The following is a 26,397-nucleotide window of genomic DNA, read 5'->3' on the forward strand; positions in this document are numbered from 1 at the left end:
TTTACGTAAAACCGTGTGGCTATGACGCTGCAACATGCGTTTCTTTTACAGCACGGTTGTGCGTGAACAGTGCAGGCATGAAATGTGTTGTAAAGCCAGACCTCAAAATTTAATGATGTAGCGTAAAAGTTGTTTAAATAATTATTATAAGTCTATATAAAAATAGTTAGACGTTAAAAGAGACTTAAATAAAGTGTATATAATAGCGTATGCTAAGGAGCATAATGAGAAACCTTTCTTCACAAAAATTAATTTCCTGTATCATTATTATGATAACCTAGGAGAAATTTCTATGTTTAGGAATTTCCAAGGGAAGCCTCATAAGTGCTCCCACATGGGTAATAAAAATGTCATTTCGTAAAAATCAATGTGTGTATAATAATGTCAGTGCATTTAAGTTGCCTTATAGAATAAAATGTACCCAGTTGATATATGACCCACTGGTGTCATGATTACTCATCGTAAGAACATGTGATTCTGCCGAATTATTTTATTTCAGGAATTGGGACGACGTACTAATCAGGACAATGCATAAACCAGTGCAAGCATACCTCAGTAGTACCTATTTTCGTCACATCTCAACAAACGAACAGTACTAGCCACGAAGCCGAAGGTAATCTGATCCGAGCTTCGCACACCAAATTAAGGATACATTTCGATCAAGAAAACGATGATTGTTCGACAAAGAGTAATGTCTTCAATTACAAATTGCATTATATATCAGGTAAAAAATCTCAAATATCCAGTACCTTATAAACATAACCATCTTAGAATCCTATTATCAAACATAAGACGTAAATGAAAATATAATCTTCAATAATAAAATCGAAGATCCCACTTTACCACGGTGAGTGTGTTAAAGAATCAAGGTAAGAAAAGCTTTACACATCGACGATTTACACTTCAAGTCACCTTCGAATATTTCTACATTACAAAGTCATAAAGACAATAGAGACATTACCGTAAACATTATGAGATAATTTTGAAATATGAACTTGAAAAACCGAATCATTGAAATCAAAATAATTCTAGTGACAACCCCTGTGTGACAATGTACTCCTACCACGAATCACAGACAGTATACTAAAGGAGTTACTAAAGTTTGATGTCGACGCGCTCCAAGTTCAAACGTCATTCCCCCACGATTTACCAAGGAATCATCATATAAGCTAATGGAAACTAGCCATGCATGAACAATTTTATAAACTATAATATTTAAGTGCACGAAGAAACAGTTTTACCAACAAATACATTCTCTACATAATTGAAGATAACCCAAAGACAGTACGCCATATCCTGTGGTCTTCAAATAATCAACACTTCTATCAGCAACATAATCCCAGTGCTCAAGACTTTAACAACAAATCACCCTACAAGACATTTAAATACAACAGGTGAAAACGAACCATAATGGTGAAATTCTACGCACCTGCAATCAGAGATTTAATCATTTCGTCTGAGATGAACGCATCTACAATGAGACACTAATCTGTGAAGAAACTATATATGAAGTATCTTTTCTGTTTCAACAATACTAGCAAAGGACCACAATTTACAGAAGAAAAAGCGAGTACACTAAATGACACGTATAGTGGTAAAATATCTGTAAACTTATATCACGTTTTATTTAACTTTGACAACTTAACGATATTAGTATTATATTATTGTTGTTTACATAACGAACAACAAGGTTGAAAATATCTTTACTAAAAGTTAGAATGGTAATAAAATATAGAGATTTTGTAAATTATTCATGAAGGTATAACTACTTACTCAGGTGGCATTATGTGTATTATTTTTATATCATTGAGTCAATCTAATAGGTAGAAAGAATTTAAAGATAATCTTGAAAAAAAAAATTTTTTCTATCAGTAGTAGAATAAGATCAAGCTTACCAAATATTGTTAGAAATATAGGAATTATCAGTGTTAGATGTAGAAAAGAAAAAAAAAACCCTTGGTGTAAGTAGCTATCTTAGTCCGGTAGAGGAACTTAGCAGACTTAAAGTAAGAAAAGTAATATACAAAGAATTTTAATCGCTTAAGAGCAAATAGACTCATAATGACATAAAATCAGTTGAAATTGTATAAAACAAATTTCAAAATAATTTAAAAACCCGAAGGCAAGCAAATACTAATAACGGGACGTTATTCAAAAACGGGATGGGTGATATGTACCATGTACAATGTTTTACTTTAAAATATGAAAAGTTTACCTTATTTTAAATACGCTTCCGATGCAAATCAAACCCCCTTAATTAAGCTTGGAAATCTGCCTTAAATTCTCATTTATTTATCAGCCAAATATCCCTTTAAAAAGTTCAAAGCAAAAGGTGATTAATTTCAAATACCAAGAACTTCATGAATACTCTGTATAGATCCGCATTCTTTGTTCTACAAAACAAAGAAACCGCAAACATTTCCAAGCGCTTTTGACAGATCTGAAAAGCTGAAAAATACGGGTTTTTTGCAAGTATAATACTAATGAGATGGATTAGAATTTCGCAGAAGTATTTTGAAAAACAGAGTGGGACATTGTTTTAAACTTAGTTTGGTAGCTTTAGAAGTACTCTCAGGAATGTGCATGTTTAATGATCAGAATATCGCGGAAAAAACCATTGGATAGTTTGTCAGCATAATAGTCTGATTTTGCCAGCATAAGAGTAAAGAGACGGGCCCTCCGTGTGGAGATGAACCAATCAGTAAATTAGTGACTATTGCTCAGAAGCAAACTTCGTGTTATAGGGTAGTGAAGAGGTGTTTTTCGGGGCATTATCATGTTATGAGCATTACGTGATCATTATATTACTGTCATTCCTGTATGAAACATTGCTGTATTTGCCTTTGCATACTGAAGTTCGATGCCGTATGTTTAATCATGTAAGTCTAATAAACCTATTACTTTTCTATTTTTACAGTTTTATTTTATATGTTCGTATCTAGATTTCAAGAGTAGCCCTCTAGTTCGTATGTTATCCATTGGAACGCTCCCAGGAATCCGATGACCTATGAAGAATGTTTATGAGACTCATTTGACTAGTTCCCTATTTCTAACTCCCCCCATGATATTTGGTCTAGTTTAAAGGCCACGTTTGGCAGAGTCTAAAGGTAATGTCTAGCACGGTTGTAATTTCGGATTGAAGCCTCTCTGATCAAGTTGGTCAATTCATTAGTTAACCCATTTTCATTTCTCCCATTAGGGAGTGGCGCGGCACATAACGGCACAGATAACGCTCTATTAACGCCACGGCTAACGCCACAAATGGTGCGACCTTAAAGTTAATTAGCAACAGAATCCCCAACCTATTCAATTATTCCCCCCATAACAGATTAACTCCCCCCATAACACCAAAAAGTTGACAAAATTAACAATATTTTCGTGAGTTATACTTGATGCAGCACTTGCATGGTTTTATCGTCCAAAGGGAAAGGGACATATGTGGCCAATCCGGTTTGTTTCCTATTGATGAAACGGGTTTACTTTGAAAAAATTCATTCATGTGTACCAGGCAGATTCACACTAAACGAATTGGTGTGACGAAAGCGATATCGACATCCCCACCTAACGTTGCGCTCGAGTAACAATGGCGCCCGTGGTCCAGTGCCCAAGTTACACTAAAAGGCCAGGTCATAATAAAAGCTTTCAATTTGGGAGGTTAAAGGAGGAGTCTTTGACAGTCTTATGACCTCGGGGTACTAGATGTTGCAACGTTCTTACGTATCTACAGTGGTTTAGAAAATTCGATCACCCCACAAATGATTACCAAAAATATGTACAAATGTAACATTTGGAATATTATAACAGTTTTTTCAAAGCTTTGAAGAAAAGCAAAAAAGTCTAAATACCCTTAACTATGCTTGACAGCTATTTTTAAAAGAAATTCTTTGGAGATTTTCATGCAAATGACCATAGCAGAAGCTTTGAGCCTGGGTGGGGATCAAAGAGGAGTCTAAGTATTTTGACCACAGGTGACTTATTGTTGCGAGTTTCTTAAATTTGGTAATTCTTGTAAGCATTTGAAAATCAAAGCTTAAACTCAATAACTGATACTAAGTGTCCTAACATTTTGCTTGGATTAAAAGTGACGAACTAGGATGAACATTTCAACATCTTCCTGGAGCTACTTCAGTCTGCATATCATTTCATTTAATTACACTTAAAACGGATGAGCTTTTCATTTTTTACAAAAGAAAATAGCTAGTACTTCATTTTTCTTCATAGCCAATAAACTATTAAGTGTTTTTTGTGTCATTGTAATGGAAGTGTTCTCATGTGAAGTGTTCATTATGTATTTTTCAATTTGATAAATTTACTCCTTTTAGATACAGTTTATAATTTGACAGATATTAAGTATTTATCAGTTTATAATTTGGAATGAATCCCCAAAAGAAAAAATGAATAATATCCAAAAGAGCAGCCAAAAGCGATAAAAAAGCAGCAGTTCAGCCTTAGCCTACATGACATATATTCTATAAAGAAGCCAAAAAAAACATTAAAATGCATTTTTTTTTAAATTGTAATTAAAAACCAGTTTTAATACAAGAAGGCTTCTTAGGAATCCAAAAGAGGAAACAAACAAAAAACAATCAATATCAAAGTCGCCCATTTCAACTATTTTAAATGTGACAAAACAGATATAGGCAAAGGGCAGTATGAAAAAATTAAGCTTCTAAGTCAAAGTTATATTCAACGTTTTTATCCAGATAACTGACGAATTTTGTGATACAGTATTTGAAGTTTTATGTGCAGTAATGCACGATGAAAAAAACTACTAATTTTGATAATTATTTATGTTAAGAATACATAGCTAATAGATACTTCAACTACTCGTATTATGCAAAGGTTCTGAAATGCCATAGACATTTCGTTTCTACCAGATTTCTACTTCTCTTGATGAATAACGAAGAAGACCAGTTTCCAGCCAGCGACTTGTGAATTTTTGAACTCATGAATAGGCTCGAATCTGTTGTAAATTGAAGCTGTGATTTGAGAAAGACTGATGAAAACATTAATGTTTGCGGTCAACATTGATCGCGCCGGCGGCGCGCCGCCGGCGTCTTACCGGCGGCACGGCGTGCTGTTTTTTTTGGCCCCGCCGCCACCGCCGGTCTTCCCTCATCGGCGCGGCGCCGGGGTCTAGTTCGGGTATCGCCTCCTTCCCTCACTATAAAAGTCTAAAACCTACTGCGTCAATGGCACTTTACAGAAAACCAGTTTTATGACAAAATTTTCATTGCTATTGAAAATAAACATTAAAATTATATTGAAATTTTGAACTGATGAGCTTTCAGCAATTAATGTCATTATACGTCAAATTTTCAGTTTAATTTATTAGTTCTTTTTAAAATTGTTCAAGACGCATATAGCATCTCTACAAACAAGAGTTTGGATACTGCTTTGGATAGAGTTTTGATACTGTTTTAAGTTTCAAGGTTACTTCCTACTTTTAGTTTTGAAAAAAATTGTTTATTTAATCACATTTCTTGAAAAAAAAATAAAATCAATATTTCAATGCTCTCTGTCTGGTTTTAGATGGGTCGCAATGCTTAAAGAAAAAATTGTTTGAAAGGCGAAAAAAAATATATGTCAAGTAAATTAATAGTATATAAACATTAAAAAATAAGGTAATTAAAAAAATACACGAAACAATAGCCAACTTATGAAAACTAAGATAGGAACTCCTAGCGTTCAGTTCTATTGAGCAATGCCAAGGCGTTGTTCCCCTTATATAACGAGTGAAACTTAAATTAAATATGCAAATCAAGCTTGAAACGAACAAAAATCACTACAAACAAGAGTTCGGGTATCACCTCCTTCTCTCACTGTAAAAGTCTAAAATCTTCTGCGTCAATGACGCTCTACTGAAAACCAGTTTTATTACAAGATTTTCATTTCTATTGAAAATAAACATTAAAATTAAATTGAAATTTTGAACTGATGAGCTTTCAGCAATTAATATCATTATACGTCAAATTTTCAGTTTAATTTATTAGTTCTTTTTAAACTTTTTCAATACGCATATAGTTTCACTACAAACAAGAGCTTGGATATTGCTTTGGATAGAGTTTTAATACTGTTTTAAGTTTCAAGGTTACTTCCTACTTTTAGTTTTTAAAAAACTGTTTATTTAATCACATTTCATGAAACAAAAAAAAAAATCAATATTTCAATGCTCTCTGTCTGGTTTTCGATGGGTCGCAATGCTTAAAGAAAAAATTGTTTGAAAGGCGATAAAAAATGTATGTCAAGTAAGTTAATAGTATATAAACACTAAAAAATAAGGTAATTAAAAAAATACACGAAACAATAGCCAACTTATGAAAATTAAGATAGGAACTCCTAGCGTTCAGTTCTATTGAGCAATGCCAAGGCGTTGGATGGATATTATATTAATATTTTTTAACTTGGTTGTCAAACAACAATATATTTAAAGCTTTCAGACTCTGCAATCTTAAAAAGTAAAGCATTTACAAAGTATTTGGTTCAAAGTATATCATCGAAACTAAGGTTAAGAAAATCAAATAAGGATTTCTAGTGCTGGGAACTAGAAATCCTAGACTTATCCTTTCTAGAAATCTTTTCTAGATTTCTCTAATCCTTTCTTTACTACCCTTTCTAGAAATCCTTTCTTTTACTAATCTTTTCTAGAAATTCTATTGAGAAAGGCTGTAAGTGTGAACATTACTGAGTAATGTTGATAATTTAATTCATTTTTGAATAGCAAAACCGATATATTTGACAGCTTAAAACTTCCTAACTATAAAAAATAATTTTTTTTTCAAAGTGGGCAACACGGTCAATACTAACACTCCCGGTACAAAAATAATAATAATGGAAAACACCCAAAAACATGCACCCGTTCTGAAGCAAAATTTAAAATTTAATATTTCTCATTATAGTGGCTTCAGATATCGGCTCAACGGTACTCAGGCTTGCTTAATTTGATGACGTAATCAAGATTATCCCCCTTTTAAGTGGTTTTCCTCCTTTTTCTATAATTATGCGAACTTTCTTACGCGCTATTAACTTGGGATGTTCAGCTCAAATTCGAAACAAATACACATTTGGAATAAAACCTGATTCTTCAATTAATGTTATCAATATTTAGGTTCTTATGGTTTCGTTATTGAAGGGGATCGCTATTTACCTACCATTCATTACTACAAAGAAGTCGATATTTTTACTCTAACCAAGTCATATAGAAAAAAGTTAGTGGAAAATAGGAAAGTGGTCATGCATGACAGAGAACTTATATTGCCCCTTATAAAGGCCAAAACCTATTGAGTGTCAGCCAACCATGGGCCAACGTATAATTTTCCATGGTTTTCCCTCCTTAGGCCCCCTCCCACGCACATTTTTTCCCAATGTTAGCTGTCTTTCCTTTGGCTTCCTCAAAACTACTTTTTGGTCCCCAAGTTCTTTATTCTGTTTGTTTCTCCGCTCAAAGGAGATCATTTGATCCCCTGTGAGTGACTCAAATTGATTTTGGCAGTGACTCAAATTGATTTTTGGCAATAGAATTATCAAATAGGTTATAGCTTCTATAAACAAGCTGAAAAAGCAAAGCAAAATAAACACTAAAACAAAGCTGGGTAGCTCGGAGGTCAAACTACCATCTACGATAGTCTATCTTCCGCAGGCTAGAGATTCAAGAACATTTACTGAAAAAGCAAAGCAAAATAAACACTAAAACAAAGCTGGGTAGCTCGGAGGTCAAACTACCATCTACGATAGTCTATCTGCCTCAGGCTAGAGATTCAAGAACATTTACTTTGACCTTTTCCCTTCCCTTGACAATTTTACCTGGAGAAACAGGCAGGTAGTAAAAGAAAGAAGGTTCAATTGCTGTAAATGCTGAACGTTTTAGTATACTGAAATTGTTTCCATAGTCCAAATTGTTTATAGTTATAACATTCACTAAACAATTCAGACCTAACTTTTTAAAGTTAGGAGTTGAGGAGTAGATATTACCTCTCGAATGCCACATCTCAAACAAGTTGTAGTAACGAACGATAAGTAAGCAGTGAATCGGCTTAATAGTAACCAGAACCTTATAAAAAGAGGGTTTGATAACAATACTTACATAAAAAGAATTAGCTCTTATGGTGATATCAAATACATAAAAATCACCGAATTTAGAGTTAACCATCAAAAGTGACGAGCATGAGAAAATTTTCCAGGTTTCTGAAAAAGGAGGAAACAGCACCAAAAGATAAGTGATTTTGATTAAAATTGCGTAGTCAGGTGTAACTTTTCTGCGGAAGTTCTCCACGGGAGGAGGGATATTTGACAGGGGAAAATTATGCATGGGGGAATTTTTAAGGAGGGGGAATCGTCATGACATCATTAAAAACACTGGCCTAAAATGGCATTTGTTTCCGATATTGATATTTCTGTAAAACGCTGTCGTATTCAAAGATTTTACGACATTTCAATTTTATTTAGATATTATCAATCATTACAAATTTTTTTATACAAGAATTGACGTATTCTCTAGTTTCCTCTAGACGTCATTTAGGTTGCGAAGGATAAGACACGTTTTGTTTTACCCAAGTTGTAAGCTGAGTCGAGCGTAGGTTTTACTCTTCTTTATTTAGTTAGAACTCACCTTATCATCAATACTGTCAAACTTGGTAAGGACAATGCCATCAACTAGATGGGGTTCCTTGGCAGGGGAAGCGTCAGAAAGTGCTTGATTAATTCTAATGCTTCACCAACACACAAAACAAGATCAGGCCCATTGACAGTGATTAGCTAAAAGAAAATGAAATATTTTGAAATCAGAATTGGAGCACAGGTAAAGTCCTTGGATGACCTCTTAGTATTTTCTTTGTGTTAAAGGAATCCTTATTAGAATTTGAGCATATACCAGATGCTTACCCTATCAGGTTTTTTGTGTTCTAGAAATAATTATTCAGGCTTCAGAATTTCAAAATGTAAAAAATGTAAAATTTTTACATTAAAATGTAAAAATTTTGAGAGTCGCCATCTCCAACTACTAAAACTATTAACCTCTTCAAGCTTCATTCAGGGTTTCGTTTGCCTTTCCCTACTTTTCGTTTGGCCCTAGATGGATAGTCAAAAAGGACGATCCTCGGCAATCTATCATCCTTCAGCCACAAAAAAGGGTCTTAGCCATCATAACCTTACTTTCATCATAGTCCTAGAAAGTTACATAGAACCACATTTTTCGTGCAGTTTCCTGTTTGAAATACGGTCAGCCAAACAGCTAGCAAATCTTCCTCCGTTTTTCGGAGAGCCCATACTTCAGAACCATACTTGACCCTGTCATCACTGTAGCTTCCAGTATTTTAATCTTGGTTCACAGAATTATCTTCATATTCTTCCAAACTTTTTTCAACTGTGGAAAACAACAACAAAAAAATACCCTGGGAATTGGCTATTCTACTCTTTAATTCTCCTACGCATCTCTCATTTTAACTAATAATACCACCCAGGTGCATAGACGTAGAGTTTCGATTTTTCCGGGGGGGGGGGACCAGCCCTTGCACCAAAAACAAAGCAACATAAAAGCCGTGTTTGCCTTAGGGAAGATGTGGGTCAGATGAGACGTGTATTTTTACATGTTGTTTTATCTCGTAAGGCTCTTAAATTCACAACAGAGTTTCGGGTTAGAAGTTTAGGATGTTTTTTTTTATCGGAGATGAGGCAAAGAAAAAATGTTGTTTGTGTCTGAACAAAAATCCGAAGTACAACATCGAGACTTCTCGAGCAAGAATAAAAAGCAAAATTGTATCAATGTATTAAAGGCTTCTTTGGCCTTCTTCTGAAAATTGCTAGATGCTTTTAGCATAAGATTAAAATTACTATATGAATAGAATCTCGCCGTTACTTAGCAAATATTTCTGTTTAGACTGAACCTGTCCCAAGGTGCCAAAATTAACCGTGAATAATTGGTAACTCACCAATGCTACGGGTCGGTCGAATACAAAGAGTTCCTTCATTTCTAAGTTCTAACACATGCTACATCTATTGGGATAGTGAAAACGCAATTATCCAAACTTGACTTCGATTGATGAACTCATCTTTGAGTTTGTTGAAGTCAACACTTTCTAGGACCTCCCTGTGCACTGAAAAAACAACTAAATGATTCAGTCTTTCCTGAGCCACGATTAACGGAAGATATGTTTTTATCCCTCGGAGGCCTGAAGACGATCTTCCTCAGGTACAGTTTGAAACTGGCATACACAACACTATCCTAATTAACTTCACCATCTGGTGAGAAACTTTGGCAAGTGAATCATTTTCTTTTAAAAAACTGAAAACAGCATCAAATTTCTGGATCTCCTTTTTGTTCGCTTTAGCTTGATCAAGGAGTATGTCTCGGTGCAGCTGCAACTGTGCGTAGTCTTTAAAATCGTCTTTATGGAAGTTCTGCACGTACGAAACGTCAGATACACCTATGACGAACTCTTCTACTTTAGAGAGATGTTGAGTTGTTTGGCTTGGTTCAAATGTTGTAGTCAAGCCCATCAGTATGCATTCGATAGCTTCATAGAAAACTTGGTGATAAGTATCTTCAGGCTTAGACGGATAGTAATGAGCACCGCTTCCATAAAAACGACTAGGAACTTTGCGTTTTCTCGGGAGCTTTGGTTCATTGAGACCCAAAATGTTTGCAAATGAGACAGCTGCCACCCATAGCAGTTTAAAGCGATGTTCATTCCTCATACCTTCCAAGAACATACAGAGGCAATCAATTATTTCCTCTGCCTCTCTCAAGTGGAGCTGCACTCTTTGAAGTACGGTATTGGAGTCTTCTACTGCAGTAAAGATAATTCAAAGAATTTCAAGCTTGAAGAATGTATCAAAGTTAGTAAAGGTCTCAAGAAATCCAACTGCTTTGGCTGTCTGTTTACGGTTTTCTGGGTGATTGCCGAAGTCCTCAAGCCAGTTGATTATTTTGGAGTAATTTCTAGTGATTGCCGTGATAGAGGGCTTTCTTAAGATCCACCTAGTTGGACAGAATGGTAGGAGTGCCATCCCTTCATCCAGCTTTACGCTGTTGAAACTTGACATCCATTTCGGGGAACCTCAAACAAAAGCGATAAATCTCTGGACCATGTTCGTAACATTCCTCATATTAATGTTAGTTTCCACCGCCTCCTGAGCAACCAGCTTCAGACTGTGAGCACGGCAATGTACATATAAGGTTCTTCTCTCCTGGGCCTTCCCCAGAAACTGTAGACTCCTTTCGCTCCCATACATTTTAGCAGCGCCGTGGTAGCATTTACCACGACAATTTTGTAACGAAAGACCGAAACGACAAAGGACATCCCCCAAGCACTTAAATAGTGTTTCATTCTTTGTGTTTTCAGTTACAAAAAATCCCAAAAAACGTTTCGCTTATGTCGAGGTTGTCATGAGCAGTTCTAAGATAAACGAGAATATGTTCTTTACAGAACACAGCAGCGGTTTCGTCAAGGACCACTCCAAAATACTTGTACTTTTTCACTTGATCTGTGAGGAGTCTAAGTGTAGCATAGCACATATCCTCAAATATTTCATTTTGAATGTCAGGTGACAACCACTTGTATTTTTCTGGTCTGACAAGCCACTTTTCTAAAACTTGAATATCATTTGCCCTTAGTTCAAGAAGGCGTCGGAAGTTCGAAGACCGTTCTTGCTTACCTCTTATAGGTATTCCTTGGGAGGCAAGGTACTTCAAAGACGAGAATATGAGCTTCAGAGCTTTGCGAGAGTCATGCGATTCTTGCTTATGTTGTGCACTTACCTGTTGATACACGTCATTACCGCGGTGCAAAGAGTCTGTGGTTGCGATAGCTGCATTTTGAAATGCCGAAACTTCGTGCGACTTAAAGCGATCGACCGCCCTTTTCCTGTTGCTGAGTCCTTTCGTTACGAAGTATCAGAGGACTCTTTATCGCAAGAAGTATTTGGAAAGGACATTTTCATATTCACTAATTCTTTGCAGACTGTAGACATAACACCGTTTTTTGTCGTTTTAAGTCGCAACCAGTGGTATTTTTCAGTCCAGCTAGCTTTTACTGTTCTGCCCTTCTTAGCACTATTACTACCGACATCGCTGACACTGACTGTATCAGCTACACTAGACACATTGCTTCAACTAGGGCTACCTTGGTCATTTGCTTTGTCATTTACATCACTAGCTCGAACATTACCGCTAAAACTACAAGTACTCGGTTGTTCGTTTATCTGTCCTTTTTCGATACCAACATGTGTGTTCCCATCTGTAAACTCGGTTCTGTCTTTAGAGTTCTTAGAAGGAAAATAGTGTTCTAATCTTTTCATTGTTAAAGTTTTCACCTCTGTTTCTTTGACTACACTCACGTTCGTTCAGGTCCAAATTGATCGCTGTGCACTGACGGCTTCGCCAGCGGATCCTCCCTTCATTTTCACTTTCGTTCACTCTCCAGGAAAAGGGGATTCATGCCAAATCAAGATTAAATTTGAAGCCTAATTATGGTTGTAACTGTCAAAATCGACAGGTTCTTTTTCTGCTCGCCAGGAAGGCAAAGAAACTGACTTGCATGATCAGTCAGAAGAATCAGTCTTAAGACTGAGAAGAATACTGTGAAGTCTGCTTGTGCTAATAATCTGAACGTTACAGGGCAGAATTCAAAATTTCTTGGGACGGAGAGGGGGGGGGGGGCTGGGCCCCCCCGGTTTTACCCGGTGGGGGCCTTGGCCCCCTGACCCCCCGTACTCTACGCCTATGCCCAGGTACCACTTAATAAAGCTATCCACTAGACCGATCTTCTCGTTACCACAAAAAATTGTGATCTTTATACTGACTTATCTGCAGACAAGATTAGAAGAGACATAAACATTCAGTAGTTTTTAGAATGCCCACTATCTCTGGGATTAAACCATGTACGTTTTATGTCAACCAGGATATATAATTTATTATTCCCACAAATTAATATTATTTTTTCACTTTGCAGTGCAGTAAGTATATCTGTCATACCTAATGACTTATCTGATCACTGCATAATTATGGCATAATTTAGCTACCTTTCCTGTATAATGGAAAAGTCAAACAAAGCGTAGACTTGTCGCGAAAAAAATTCTTAAAATTAAAAGAAGGGCTTGGTGACTTCGAGTGGAAGTCTTCGAGTTATTCAATGAAGAGAGTCTAAACGAATCCATAGATAAGTCTTATAACATATTGATAGGAAATCTTGATTTATTTTGCCCCGTATAGAAATCCGAGAGGAAAGAGACATACTCCAAGAAAACCTTGGAAAGATAAATTATTCTTGGGATCTATATATGAATTTTTTTATATATATAGAATCAGAGCGAAGTATCCCACAGAAATAAATGCAATGCATTTAGAAAAAATAAGAAGTCTGCTGGTAAGGCTCCTCAGAGAGAGAGTGATTTTTTTGCGAGAAATAGTTTTAAAATTATGATTTCTCCCCCCCCCCCGGAAAAATGGGAGGTTGATTAAGTATAAAATTTGAGAAAATAAAAATTTGTTACATCCTGAGTTGCTATTTCATATAAATAGTAAAGAAGTTACTAAGATGTTTAGCGATCACTTTACTGGTGCTGGATCATCTATCATTTAAGCAGCAGATGTTTCTTCTCATAGGTGGCATAAACAGTATTTTCTTCTCACTGAAAGTAGGAGCGTATTCCTGATCACAGTTACATTTTCCGAATTTCACTAGGTTATTCAAAATATAAAAAAAAGTAATTCACTGGGATGTGATGAACTTTGAACAAAGTTGCTAAAGAGTATGGCAACTGTGATTTTTCAACCACTTGTTATATTTTCAATTTTTGGATTTATTCAGGTATATTTCTTAACAGAGTGAAAATCTGATATAAACAATTATTTTCCTGTTACAATTTTATCGCCATTATCCAAGGTATTCGAGACAATTTTAAAACTAAGGATTTCTATAATTTGGAATTTTTTTTATCAAATATCAGTTCCGATTTAGGGTAAGCCATTCGACCCAAAAAGCAATTGCAGTTCTTTTATTAGAAATAAATGTTTGCTTAAATAGCGATTTCCTTGTGTCCACTGTTTTCTATGATGTTTTGGAAAAGCATTTGACACTTCAAATCATGAAATTCTTTCTGATAAAATGAAAAATTCAGGCATATGAGGGAAATTACTAAAGACAGTAAAATTAAACCTGGGTGGACGTAAAATTACGATAGAAGATGATGAAAATCCGTCTAATTAAAACAGCCTTAAAGATGTTGGTGTCCATCAAGGTTCAGTATTAGATCTGCTTTTATTTTTGAAAACGAAGTTTGCAGGAAAACATTGGTCTTGTAATTCTATTTGTATAAACCAATTAAAGGGAGGGAGTCATCTACATTGATTGAAAATTTGGTTACGACTGTTACTTTAAATCGATGGTTTGTTTCCAATAATTTAGTACAAAATTTTACAGAAACTGAATTGATGGTTTTTATTTGTTCGAAACGTGAAACTGAAATAAACGTGAAACGTGCTACTCGAGAAATCCCTTGTCCGGAGCTTCAGGTTTGTGAGCGTAAAATCCGGAGGATGTCATCATATCGTTATTTAAGAATTTCTCTGGACTCCCTTATGTTATTTCAAAATCATATTGATCATTTACTGCTAAAACTTTCTTAAAATATTGGGTCAATGTATTGTTGGAACAAAAAATTTCATTCTAAGTCTAAAAAATGATTTACTACTGTTCAATTGCTTCTTAACTGAATGACTGTACAATTGTTTATCTTAATATATCATATTTTGTGCGTGTTTGTGTGTCTCTATTTTAATGTCCTCATGTTGAGATGGTCTCCCATACCCCTCGTGCCCAGCATTTCTTTGTTTTTAATGTTTTTGTTGTAGTTTTTTGGCTAACCAAGATAATTTTGACTATTATTATGATTATGACGAGATGTATTTTCTTTATAGGTCTTATTATTTAAATGGTCAACTTTGCGAGCTCTGCCCTTCGTTGGGGATTACTTTTTATTTTTAGTTTTTAGTTTTAAGTAAAATAAATAAAACAGTAAAACCCAACATAACGTCTTCTCCTCACTTATTCCTAGTCTTAGCAACTAAGCCTTTGTACCATTAATTTTTGAGCCTATTCTTGCACCCCCGAGCCCTTGAAACCTCCAACAGCCCATTCGTTTTACAAATATATTTTATCTAGGACGCTCATATAATCTGAACAATCTAAGTCAAGGAGAGCTTTGCCTTTCCATTTGATTTCATGCTTTTTCATACCCTGTGACAAGTTCAATATGACAAAGTCTATCAAAACTACCAATATAAATGGGAATAGAACGCAAATTTGCTTAACTCCTTATTTAATACAAAACCAGCTACCAGCCTCATTTCCTTTTCCTTAACCGCAGCAATAATATTCTTGAACATAGCACTAATCGCTTTAATATATTTATCTGATATTCCATACAAAGATAGGACCTTCGCTAAAGCTCTTCTAATACTGAATCAAACGCTTGCTCATAATCTATAAAACTGAGGACCAAAGACGTTTCATGACTCACACACTTCTCATTTATTAATCTAAGAGTGAAAATTTGGTTGATGCATCCTCTACCCTTCCTAAAACCACACAACCCTTTTCTTAAAACTGTATCTATAGCACCTCTAAGTTTAAAAAGACCATCATACAAAGTAATTTCCTTCCTATGGAAACCAGGCTAATGCCTCTATATTTGCCACACTCACTTACGTCACCTTTTCTTATGAAAAGGCTCAATTAAAGCTCGTAAAATCGCTAGAAACTTCCCCTTTTTCAAAAATCATATTCATAATTTTAAGTAATTTATCTCTAACTTTAAAACCACCATATTTAAAAAAGAAGTTATTAACCACACTGTCGGAATTTGAGACCTTACTGTTTCTTAATCGTTTTATAAATGTCTCTAACTCTTCTTCGCAAAATAGACCTTCCTTCACATCCAAAGTCTCACAAACTTTTTCATTCTTTTCCAAATATTTTCCTATAGCTTTACCCCAGTTTAACACATTCTCAAAATGTTCAACCCGTTTCTCTTTAACACTTCCCTTTATATTAAATAAGAACTTAACATCTTAACTGGAACAAGTCCCAACTGACTACTTCCTCTCAATGTTTGAACATGCAAATACAACATTTGCTATTATACCGTCTGGCTATGTATTCAAGACCCTCGGTAATTGTATTAATAGCGTCCACTTCATACCATCTGAATTCATACTTTAGTGTATTCTCTACTTCCCTTAATTTCCTCTTATTCTTGTATTATCTATCACTAATATACGTCTCGTACAAACCCCACCCCTTTTCTACCAAGCTTAAAGCGTTTCCGCTAATATTTCTAGCTGCCTTTCTAACTTGCTTCCCTAGGACACCATCTGGTACTTCCGCAAACTACTTCCTAAATATTCCATCCCTACTCTACATTGTCGAATCTTGGACTCTCCAGTTTCATATTCAGCTGCTCCTACTAAGCTCTTTTCGACTTTTCATTTTGGAGTATACCAATAACATGGCTTTCCGGAAAGTAAATACCCTTCCTAAATTTCAGTTTAAAATTAAGTCTGGAAGCTACTACATGGCGATCTTGAATTCTAGCATCAATGACATCTCTCCTGTACACCCTAGTAACTTGCGTCAATCCTACCCCTTTTCCAGCAGCAAGAGTCGACGTTTTCACAAGTAGTCTCAAGTCTATTACCTCCAAATCATTATATATTCATGCCTACAAATGTTATACTGCAATGGGGAGATAACTATAATAGCTAGAAAGAGTTTAATCAGCCTAAAACAAACAAAACCCAGAAGAATTAGTTATTAATCAGAATCCAGTGCAATGCTATGCCGTTGACTAGGCTATAATTTCCTCAAGGGACACCACTCCTCAGGAAAACTCTGAACCCTCTTTTGAAGTCACGGTTCTGGTTAGGCAAACTAATGAAAGATCCACCCTGACGCAACTATGAGGCCAGGCAAGCAAGGTACCCCATTCTGAGATAAGGACGGAGGAAGTAGATTAAGACAAAGCCAAAAGCCCATAACATTTAAGAGCACTGGAACGACTTATTGATAGGAGGATCTAATTCTAGTACTTTGGCATTATATTGAACCAATATTATTTCGGTGTTCGGACATTAACTACTACAAAAGACAAACTTTGTTCACGTTTGTTTAGACAATTTAGCAGTTGCCGAAGTGCCTGAGAAATATTTGATTCTCTTACAGAGAACTTAGAGAAGAAAGCTCAACTCACTTTCTTTTAATTCATTTGTCAAAGCCTTAGCCAGAAATTTTGTTTCTTATTGCAAATCGATCCTAGAGCTAAGACATTTCACACGGGAAGTGTGCATGCCAAAGTTACTTTTTCTGGCCTTGGTCTTTTCAAAACTGAATCTCCAAACTAAAACTGGTATTCGAAACAGCCATAATAGGCCCGTAACACAAGCACATTATAAATTCTCTTTTATCTAGAACAAAGATATAACAAAGAAAAATTCATGACTTGCCGACCATGACACAAAAAAAATCAAATGAATTAAGCTTTGGCTAAGGCAGAGTGAACAGGATTTGAAACCAATTGAACTTTTCCATCAAAAATCTTTCTAAAACCAAACTATGTCTGCCTTTTAAAATAAAAATAGAACATTTTCGCCTTTTTTTTGGGGGGGGGGGGGAAGATCGTATAAGCAGGAATGCTCTCAACGCATCTACCTTCTAAAATCAGAGAAGATATTATATATTCCTGAGATTTTTTATGCGAGATTGTATGCAGGGATGTGCAAAAGGTGGAGAGACAGGTGTCTTCCAAGGAAATGTTTAGTTAAAAACAATCATTATTCATAGTTTTTACTAGTTTTGTTTTGTCTCACAAATTTTTATTGAGAAATACGTCTGAAACCCCGCTAAAGATCCTTTTCTGTTAATTAATTTAGGTTCAAAACACAGCAAACATAATCTGTTTCCTCTAACATAACATATTTAAACTAATATTATGATCTTCTAACGGAGCTTAAAACCCTTATCCAGATGATAAAAATTAGACTTCTGTTTAAGATCCAAAAGTAAAGACCGAAGCTCTTGCTCAGAATATCGAGAATACCCATAACAAGCAACAAGATAAACCTTTAAAGGGTCCTTTTGCCTTTTTTGGTGGTATAGTTGATAATAATACAATCTATATTTTAAGTTAATACCGTAGCACTGGCTGTTTGGGAAGATCCACACTTATACAGTCATTATTTTAGAGTTCCTTGACATCTTGAAACGAGAACACAAGGAAGTTATAATCAAAGTTAGTTGCTTTTTCTCCTAACTTATTAATACTAGAGTGATTCTACGAAAATGTGAACCTCCTCGATTGAGGTTCGAGGTTTTCATAAGAAAACACTTAATATAAAAGATAAAAGCGAAGAGTGAAGCTCTGAGTAGATTGGACTAGCGGAAAAGTGTGGCCAACTGTCTTCATCACAGACAGCTTGGGGATACGAAAAATTGGCGGTAGCCCTAGTAAATTCTTTTTAAGGAAATATATACAGTTGTATGGGTCTACGGGCTCTTTAACAAATTACATTCTGTAAATGAAAATGACAATAGAAAAACTACATGCTCACCTTAGCCAGCGCCCTCATAAGAGGTTCGTTATACTGCATACGACCGGCAGTATCAACAAGAACAACGTCACGCCTTGTATCTCGGGCATAATTAATGGCTTCAGCAGCAATTCCAGCAGCATCTTTACCTGTAAACGAAAAAAAAGAAAGAAAGCAAAATACATTTTAAAATTAAGTACTAAAAAGCAAGACTATCTCCTGTTTCCTTCTTGACGACTTGTTTAGTTACATTTCACCATCTAAGGAAATTGTGTTTCTCATCCAAAGTTGGCAATGTTATCTAAATACATTTAATATTATTTTCCGAAACATTCTGAATTTCAAAAACGTTAGTGCTCTGAATTCTTAATTTCAGATATTATTTGCTGGAGAAGTTTTCAATCGAACAGAACATCGGTATAAATTGATATAGCAGAAATTATTATAGAATAAGTTCATTTTTACGATCCAGTCACTTTAACAGTTTTATACTCTCCACCTTATTATTGGAAAAGTTTTAGCCAATCACCAATTTGGAGCCTTCACTCCGAAGGCTCTAAAGCCTATTGCATCATTTGCGCTTACAAATTTCATTTTGTATTTAAAACACTGAAAAATGACATAAAATAAGAGATAAAATCCTAAATTGCTGAGATTTCCAGGAATTAAATATAATTATATAAAAAAATATTCAGTTTATTTTAATTGTTTTTTTCCAGTTATTTTGATGATTATTGTTATTTGTTTTTTATTTGTCGTTGATGTTCTGAAAAACTAAAGCACACTGTTCAAAATACATAAAGTTTTATATTATGTATATGTCTAGACATTTTATTATGTCTAGTTATTTACTTATAGGAAACTATTAAGCGGCATTTACATGTATGTCTAACAAGACTTTCGAGCTCACACTTCTTAGGCCAAACATCTATACTCACGCAGCTACTTTCCGCACATAAAATTTGGTGCTTGGCTAGAACAAGTTGCAGCCAATATTTTAGTCCAAGGGCTTAGAACGTTTGGATTAGGATTTCAAAATCATTCAATACAGAAACTTCTTTTGCCTACATAGTTATTATTTGTCTAAGAATGTCATATAAATTTAAACCTGGTGAGGGTAAATACCTAAGTACACACCTTTCCAGATATCCATCTTTAGGCGTGAAAGTATAGCTTGACTTGCAGGTGGACGTTGCTTTATCAGATAAGTCCAGTTTTCATAGCATAAGATTTCGAAATTCGATAGAACAAATCAGGCAGTGTAGATGGCCTACACAAAAGAACTTGCATTTAAAAATACATTACTGATTGCAGCGCTAACAACGACAGACTTGAAACTAAAAAAAAATACGAAAAGAAAACAAGGGCAAAAAGTTGACAGATGACAATATCTTGAGAACTTATACTATGAGATTTGAAATATATTCGAAAATGGAAGACAACGATGCCATTTTTTTATAGCACTGCATTTGTTACTCCATACAGTCATAGAGCATAAGCCTAAAAACATAGGAAAACAGTTAAATAGACAGTACAGAGCCTGGACTAGTCTTATAAAAAATTAAGCTATTTAGTGGCATTCCTTCGGAAGCAAAATCTTTATGGAGACGGAAAACTTGAATCCCAATAGCATTGGTTGACAAAATAACTTTTATTTCTCTTATAGGGTCCTTCTCACTTACTTTGTATATTTACAAAGTATGTTTACATTACTTAATTTGTATATTTACATTACTCACTTACTTTGTATATTTTACTTTGTATATTTACAGACCAGGTGGCTGATACAAGACTGTGGTATAGGTTGACAACATCTTCTGAACCAACATTTATCAGTTCAGCAGTGACACCGTCTGGCCCCAGAGCTTTGCCTCGCTTTAGGGATTATATGGCCACTTTGGTCTCGCTTCTAAGTGGGGGTGGAGGGGGGTCTCGATCTATGATTGGGAAGAAGTTTAGGACATTTGGGTTGGTCATTACTTCAGGGTTCAGTTTCTCCTCAAAGTATTCCTTCCATCGTTCGAGCTTTATCTTGGCATCATTGATGTTGTTCCCTTGCTTGTCTAGGATTACGGGTGTTGAGGGATCTTTTTTGGAGGATAGCTCGCTGACGATTTTGAAGAGCTTGTGGCTGTTGCCTTTCATGAACTGGGTTTCACCGTCCTTGCACTTTTCAGCGATATGGTTGCAGAATGCCTTCCTGATTTCACGCTCAACTTTCCGTTTGACATGTTTGTAGGTATCTCGGCTGTTTCGGTCAGATTTGTTGTTATGTAGGCGTTTCTGGTCACATAATAGAATTATTTTATCAGTGATCCAAGGCTTTACGTCTTTGAATTTTCTACCAAAATTGTCACTTGCAGTCTCGAGGATTGCAGAGGTAGCATGTTCAGCCAAGCGATCGATCCCTTCGGGAGTTGCAAGCGGAGTGGATGTACTCAGGATGTCACGGAATTTTGTAGACAGGCTAGAGTTGTATGTGGCTTTTTTGGTGGGGTCTCGGAGGAGTTCTGTTCGGAATCTTGGGATTTTTGTGGTTTTTGGGAGACATTTTAACCTCAGCTTGAGTTTGGACATCAAGAGTGTGTGGTCCGAGTCAAAATCTCCACCGGGGAGTGAGACAGTGTCCATTACAGATGACTTCCAACGTTTGGATATCCAGACGTAGTCGATCATATTTTCGGTGACTCCATCAGGGGATCTCCATGTTACCTTTCGGCGGTGTCTATGCTTAAAGGCGGTATTGGTGATATAGAGTTCATTATCCCTGCAGAAGTCAATAAGTAGTTCTCCCCTTGCATTAAGACGGCCATGTCCCTGTGGGCCCATGACATTCTCTCGACCAGCATAGCAACTGCCAACTATCGCATTAAAGTAACCCAACACGATAAGTATATCATTTTTGGGGATCTGGTCAGTGACACTTTGTAGCTGGAAGTAGAATTGGTTGCAGTCCTCTTCACTGCGGGCTGAATCCGGGGCAAATATCTGGACAACTGAGAGATTTTTGATGGGCCCTATCAGGCGGATGGTCGCTATTCTTTCCGATACAGGAGTGAAGGTCATTAATGACGTTTGGGCGGCCGGAGAGAGGATGAAGCCGACACCCTGCCGATGAACACCATCAGTACGTCCCGACAGTAGGAAAGTGGTTCCAAGGATGTTTTCATCTCCGATTCGAGGAAGGTGCGTTTCATACAAACCGACTAAATCCCACTTGTATCTATCAATCTCTTTCAACACCAGATCAATTTTGCCAGGTTTAGATAAAGTCCGAGTATTTAGTGTGCCAATATTGAGAGTGTTTTTCGCCGATATTAAACTCTCATCCCGTCTGGGAGTCGTCCTAGGCCTATGATGGTCCTCAGCTTCCCCGTCCGTGGTAGCAAATTCATTATTATTATTTACACTTATCAAATCGCAAAGGTCGTCGGTGTCCCCGGACGCGGTAGCACTTCTACTTTGATCTTTTGAGCCTGTGTTCATATTTTGGAAAGATATGGTTTCTTGGCTGATTCATTGACGGCGGCAAGCCACTCCTCTCCGTCAACTTGCAGAGGCCGTTGTCCAATCCTGGATCATCCGCCCTTTCGCAGTTGTCCTCCTGGAGAGGATCCTCCCACGATGGTATCCTGCAGTACCATACAATTTAACCCATTGCTGGAAGAAGGCTCGCAACTAGCGGGACGTGTCCACATGCCGATGGGCCCTGCCCAGTGTGAGTCAGAGGGGCCTTCTTTCTCCTCCACCTGTATTTATGACCCCCGGGTGAGGGTGCTCCAGTTTCAATTATGGACCCCCAGGGGCTAGGTCCCCCCTTGGTCCGCGCCTTCCTTTATGGAGGTACCCTACATATCTGCAGGACGTTCCCCTATCCACCACCTAGGGAGGCGTTGAGTGGCCTGGGGAGGGCCCCTACTGAGAAGGTGACTCAGTAGGTACTCAGCATAATCATTCTTATTTCCACTTAAAAACAAAACTTGATTTTTTATTTAATCTCAGAATAGTTGAGATACAATTCAGCTTTCCCACTGTTCGGCTTCAGTGCATTTTTTTCAGTCAGAGTCTAAGGCTGATTTACGTAATTATTTTTTTTTGGGGGGGAGGGGGACAGATTCCTACACAGAATGAGCCGCCACTTATTTGGCAACCAGTCAACATCTACATTTTTCCAACAGAGGTTCTTTTCTCAAAGAAGGAATAAAGAATTTGTTCCATCAATGCTCGCTGTCATTGATGCGAATGCTTGCTTTCAGACATTAGGTAGCATCGATAAAGTGTTGGTAAACGGCCTTTTGGCTCACGCCTCCCATAGCTGCTCACGTATTTTCTCAGCAGTTTATGCTCTCAAGCACCAAGAATAGGTCTTTACCATCTTGATCTAGCACTGCTGGGTCAATAGCTTCGCGCAGTTTGGCCAAAACCAGATCCAATTTGGCCAACAAGTCAATTTTCTTGTATTAAGAGCCATTTGATAACAGTGATGTTTGCCTAGCACCAAAATCAAGAAAATATGTCTGCAAGGTTTTCAACGGTTCAACACTCTTTCCGCTCATTCTACCATCCGGGGTTAGCTATCGAGTTGGAATGTGTCTCATAAATTGTGTTGCAGTGTTGTTTTTCATTTTTGACCCGACTCAGTTTTTACATCTTAAGGCCTATCTGAGGGAAAGTAGCAGAGTGCAGTAACCAGGTCCGTAACATCATCACTGAGAGCCTTCAGACATTTATGACATGCATTACCAACGACAAAGTGGTTGCAAGTGCCAATATCCGAGACATAATTTAAGTTCATAGATCACTTTGAAAAGTTTCTCGTAAAACCAATCACTGCGCAAGGTAAACACCTGCAGCTGAAAACCAGCATCATTCCTCACCATAAGTAGATCCTCTTTCAGATTTTCACATGTTGCTTCATAAAAAGTTTCAAGGAGTCTGCTTAAGATCTTAGGCTTACTGACGAGAGAAGTACTTTATACGTATATGAAGCTCTTTATGGGTGGCAAAATTCATCATTGCATCATACCCTAAAATTCATTCTAGAAATCCGGCTATAGAACCGTTAACAAAATATTTGAGCTTTGAATAGTTCAATGCGAACTTTTCAGAAACATTGCAGGGAAACATCAGTTTAAACAAATCGCTTATGCCGTCAAATCTGTTATCAGTAATATCTAATAACAGACACATCTTCCATCAAAGTATTTCATCGTGATACACTTGTTTTTTCCACAAACATCGCATTTATGACATTTGGATGGAAGCTCGTGGAAGTTCCGGCGTGGACAGTCATAAGTGGCGACTGACGAGTCTAGCTTCATCAATCCTTGTACCCAATAACCATCCCGTTTATTTTATCCCATTTATCCATTTATTCCTGACAGTTATAATAAACTGGCATAAACTGAGTCTTCAGTCATAGATCACTTCCCAGAAATCAGTCGAATAACTGCTCTTGAACAAGACACAGCATACTTATTGTTGCACCACGTAAAACTTCTTGTAATTTTTGTGGAACTGACCTAAATGTCACACTGACACTAAAATCAGACCATCCATGGGATTAAGGGAGGCACTGTATTAAAATTATAAGTTGCAGGGGGCTGAATGGGTATTTGATATACTTTCCTAATAAGAGGTGCTTAAGGCAAATTACAGTGGAGAAATAAGTGCACAAAAAAAGCGAAGAGAAAAAATAAAAAATTTCAAAATACTGACTACCAATCAAAAACCTGTAACTTATCATGCTCCAGCAGGTTCTCCAACCAGAATACACGTGACTTCAAATTTTCCAAATAAAGAAAAGCTGCTATCTAACATACTTACTTTTTGCCATGAAAAAAGGTAACAAGGTGTGTGACAATTGAGTATGAAATAGAACGGAAAAGGTGATGGGTTGGCTAGATTACGCATTGAAAAACATGAACAATAGAACTTTTTCAGAAAATAGGGACAATTTCAAGGACTTTTTTATTTGACTTATTAACCATTGGGGACTATAAAGACCTATGTATAATCCTCTTTATCACTCATCATAACAGTTAAAATATATAGTTAATAATTAATTAGACTTGTTTCACAAAATTTTAGAATATGCAAGAATACAAAATCGTATTGGTTTGCAGCTATGACAAAAATAAACTTTTACGTAATATCTTGCACTTTTCTTATAGACAGCTTTTTTTAGGCTATTTTTCATAAATCTCCCATGTTTGGTATATGTACACTGAGCAATTACAAAGCTCCTTTACCAGAAATGTGACATTTGAAGAGAAGAACGGTGAAGAACGGCGAAATTCCTCTTGAACTTGCCCCACTGGTGATCGACGACTTTAAAGCCATTATGAGGAAGCCATAGGGAAGAGAGCAGAGTAGGGAATAGGCATGGAGAAAATGTGTGTCGGGCCATGGTTAGCTGCGCACCAATAGATTTTAAACTTTGATACTGACAATATGAGTTTAAATTTGTGACTGAATTAGTGAAAATAAAAATTTTTTCGGCTGGAGTCCCTTTTAAAACCTATGTTACACATGTATGTCACATACATGGCTCTATGACAAATTAAAATATTATTCATGTTCCATGCACTTATTTAAGAATCTAAAGTTTTACTAAAATAAGATTTATATAAACAACGCAGAAACCAACAAGAAAAAGAAACAAAGCCACAATTGGACGCATTGATTATCATTGAACAATATAGGATGCAGTTTTTTCCCGAGCTGACCTAATGGCAATAACTTACCTAGCAAAAGAAAGAATTTTTACCAATCCAGTCCCTTATTTAGTACTGGGCTCGTACTATTGCTTATTGAGAATCACATATATTGGCAAGTGGTTTGATTTTGAAATTATGTTTGTTGGCTTTAAAATTGTATAATTCCGCTCATTTTTTTTGTTTGCTACGAGTATTTGTGTTAGTTCTTCGCGTTGATTGTTTTTTAACTCTTCAAATTCCGATTTTCATTTGTTTCATTCTGTTGGCTTCCACGTTGTTTATTTTTATACAAGTTGTTTCGTTCACATTTTTGTTCAGAAAATGTTTCATTCCAAGTTTGCTCAACGTGTTTTCTTTTAACTTCCTCCGGTATTGCTGAAGTAAGGTGGTTGCCCTACCTAAATATTCGTTTTTTTCGTCTAGTATTTTCGTTGGCCTAAAAAAAAAACATTCTTGATCTTTATTCTTTTTAGTGTTTTCAACATAAAATTGAAAATTAGAAACAAATAATCAATATATAAAAAAAATACATCAATTCGTACAAAGAATTGCTATTCACATCTATTCATAACATAAATTCGTTTAATTTAGTTTTCATTTTGAAGCAAACATATTACATGTTTTCCTTTTAACACAATTTAGACCGTGGTCCAGACACGGTCCATACAGTAAATGCAAGAGCGCCATTTGTTTCAAAACAAAGATAACTTTTTCAAGATTTAAAGCATACAATAACAATGTGGTGTCTTTCTTGCCATTCATAGCATTGTGTCCTTTATATGTAGCATTCCTTTTTGGAAATTTTGCTAGACAGCTTAAGTCCTTTGTACAAAATATCCTCTCCTATGGGGCTGTTTTGCCCTTGTATATAAAGTGCTGTTAACAATAATGCCCATATTCTTTTTTAGTTTTGTCTGACATCTACATTTTTTTTTATTAATAAAGCATTATCCTGCCGTTGGTTATTCCATGGACATTGTTGAGGTTTCGAGGTGGTGGGATTGATATTTGGAGAAAAGGATTTTACATTTCCAGTTTGGATTTTTATGTTATGATATTTTTATTGTTTTTTTTTCGCAGATTATAATGATTACCCTG

General features: G+C 36.1%; 1 protein-coding gene and 1 pseudogene across 2 annotated transcripts in view; both read right to left on the reverse strand.

The window, feature by feature from the left end:
- The window catches only part of LOC148957060 (signal recognition particle receptor subunit alpha homolog), a 394,596-nt pseudogene extending 374,631 nt beyond the window's left edge, over nt 1–19,965 (reverse strand). Inside the window, exons 1-3 of the transcript XR_016142488.1 lie at nt 19,718–19,965; nt 18,602–18,729; nt 8,609–8,754 (exon numbers count right to left, since the gene is read on the reverse strand). The product of XR_016142488.1 is annotated as a signal recognition particle receptor subunit alpha homolog (transcript). The remainder of the gene's footprint in view (nt 1–8,608; nt 8,755–18,601; nt 18,730–19,717) is intronic.
- A 499-nt stretch (nt 19,966–20,464) lies between these two features.
- Nucleotides 20,465–22,066, reverse strand: LOC148957066 (uncharacterized). Its single transcript, XM_089092944.1, has one exon. It carries the CDS (start codon nt 22,064–22,066, stop codon nt 20,465–20,467), a length of 1,602 nt encoding a protein of 533 aa, XP_088949070.1.
- Nucleotides 22,067–26,397: the final 4,331 nt, after the last annotated feature.

The sequence above is a fragment of the Artemia sp. Qi Xiang Cuo genome, chromosome 1 (assembly GCF_049724085.1).
Source record: "Artemia sp. Qi Xiang Cuo chromosome 1, ASM4972408v1, whole genome shotgun sequence".
NCBI lineage: Eukaryota > Metazoa > Arthropoda > Branchiopoda > Anostraca > Artemiidae > Artemia > Artemia sp. Qi Xiang Cuo.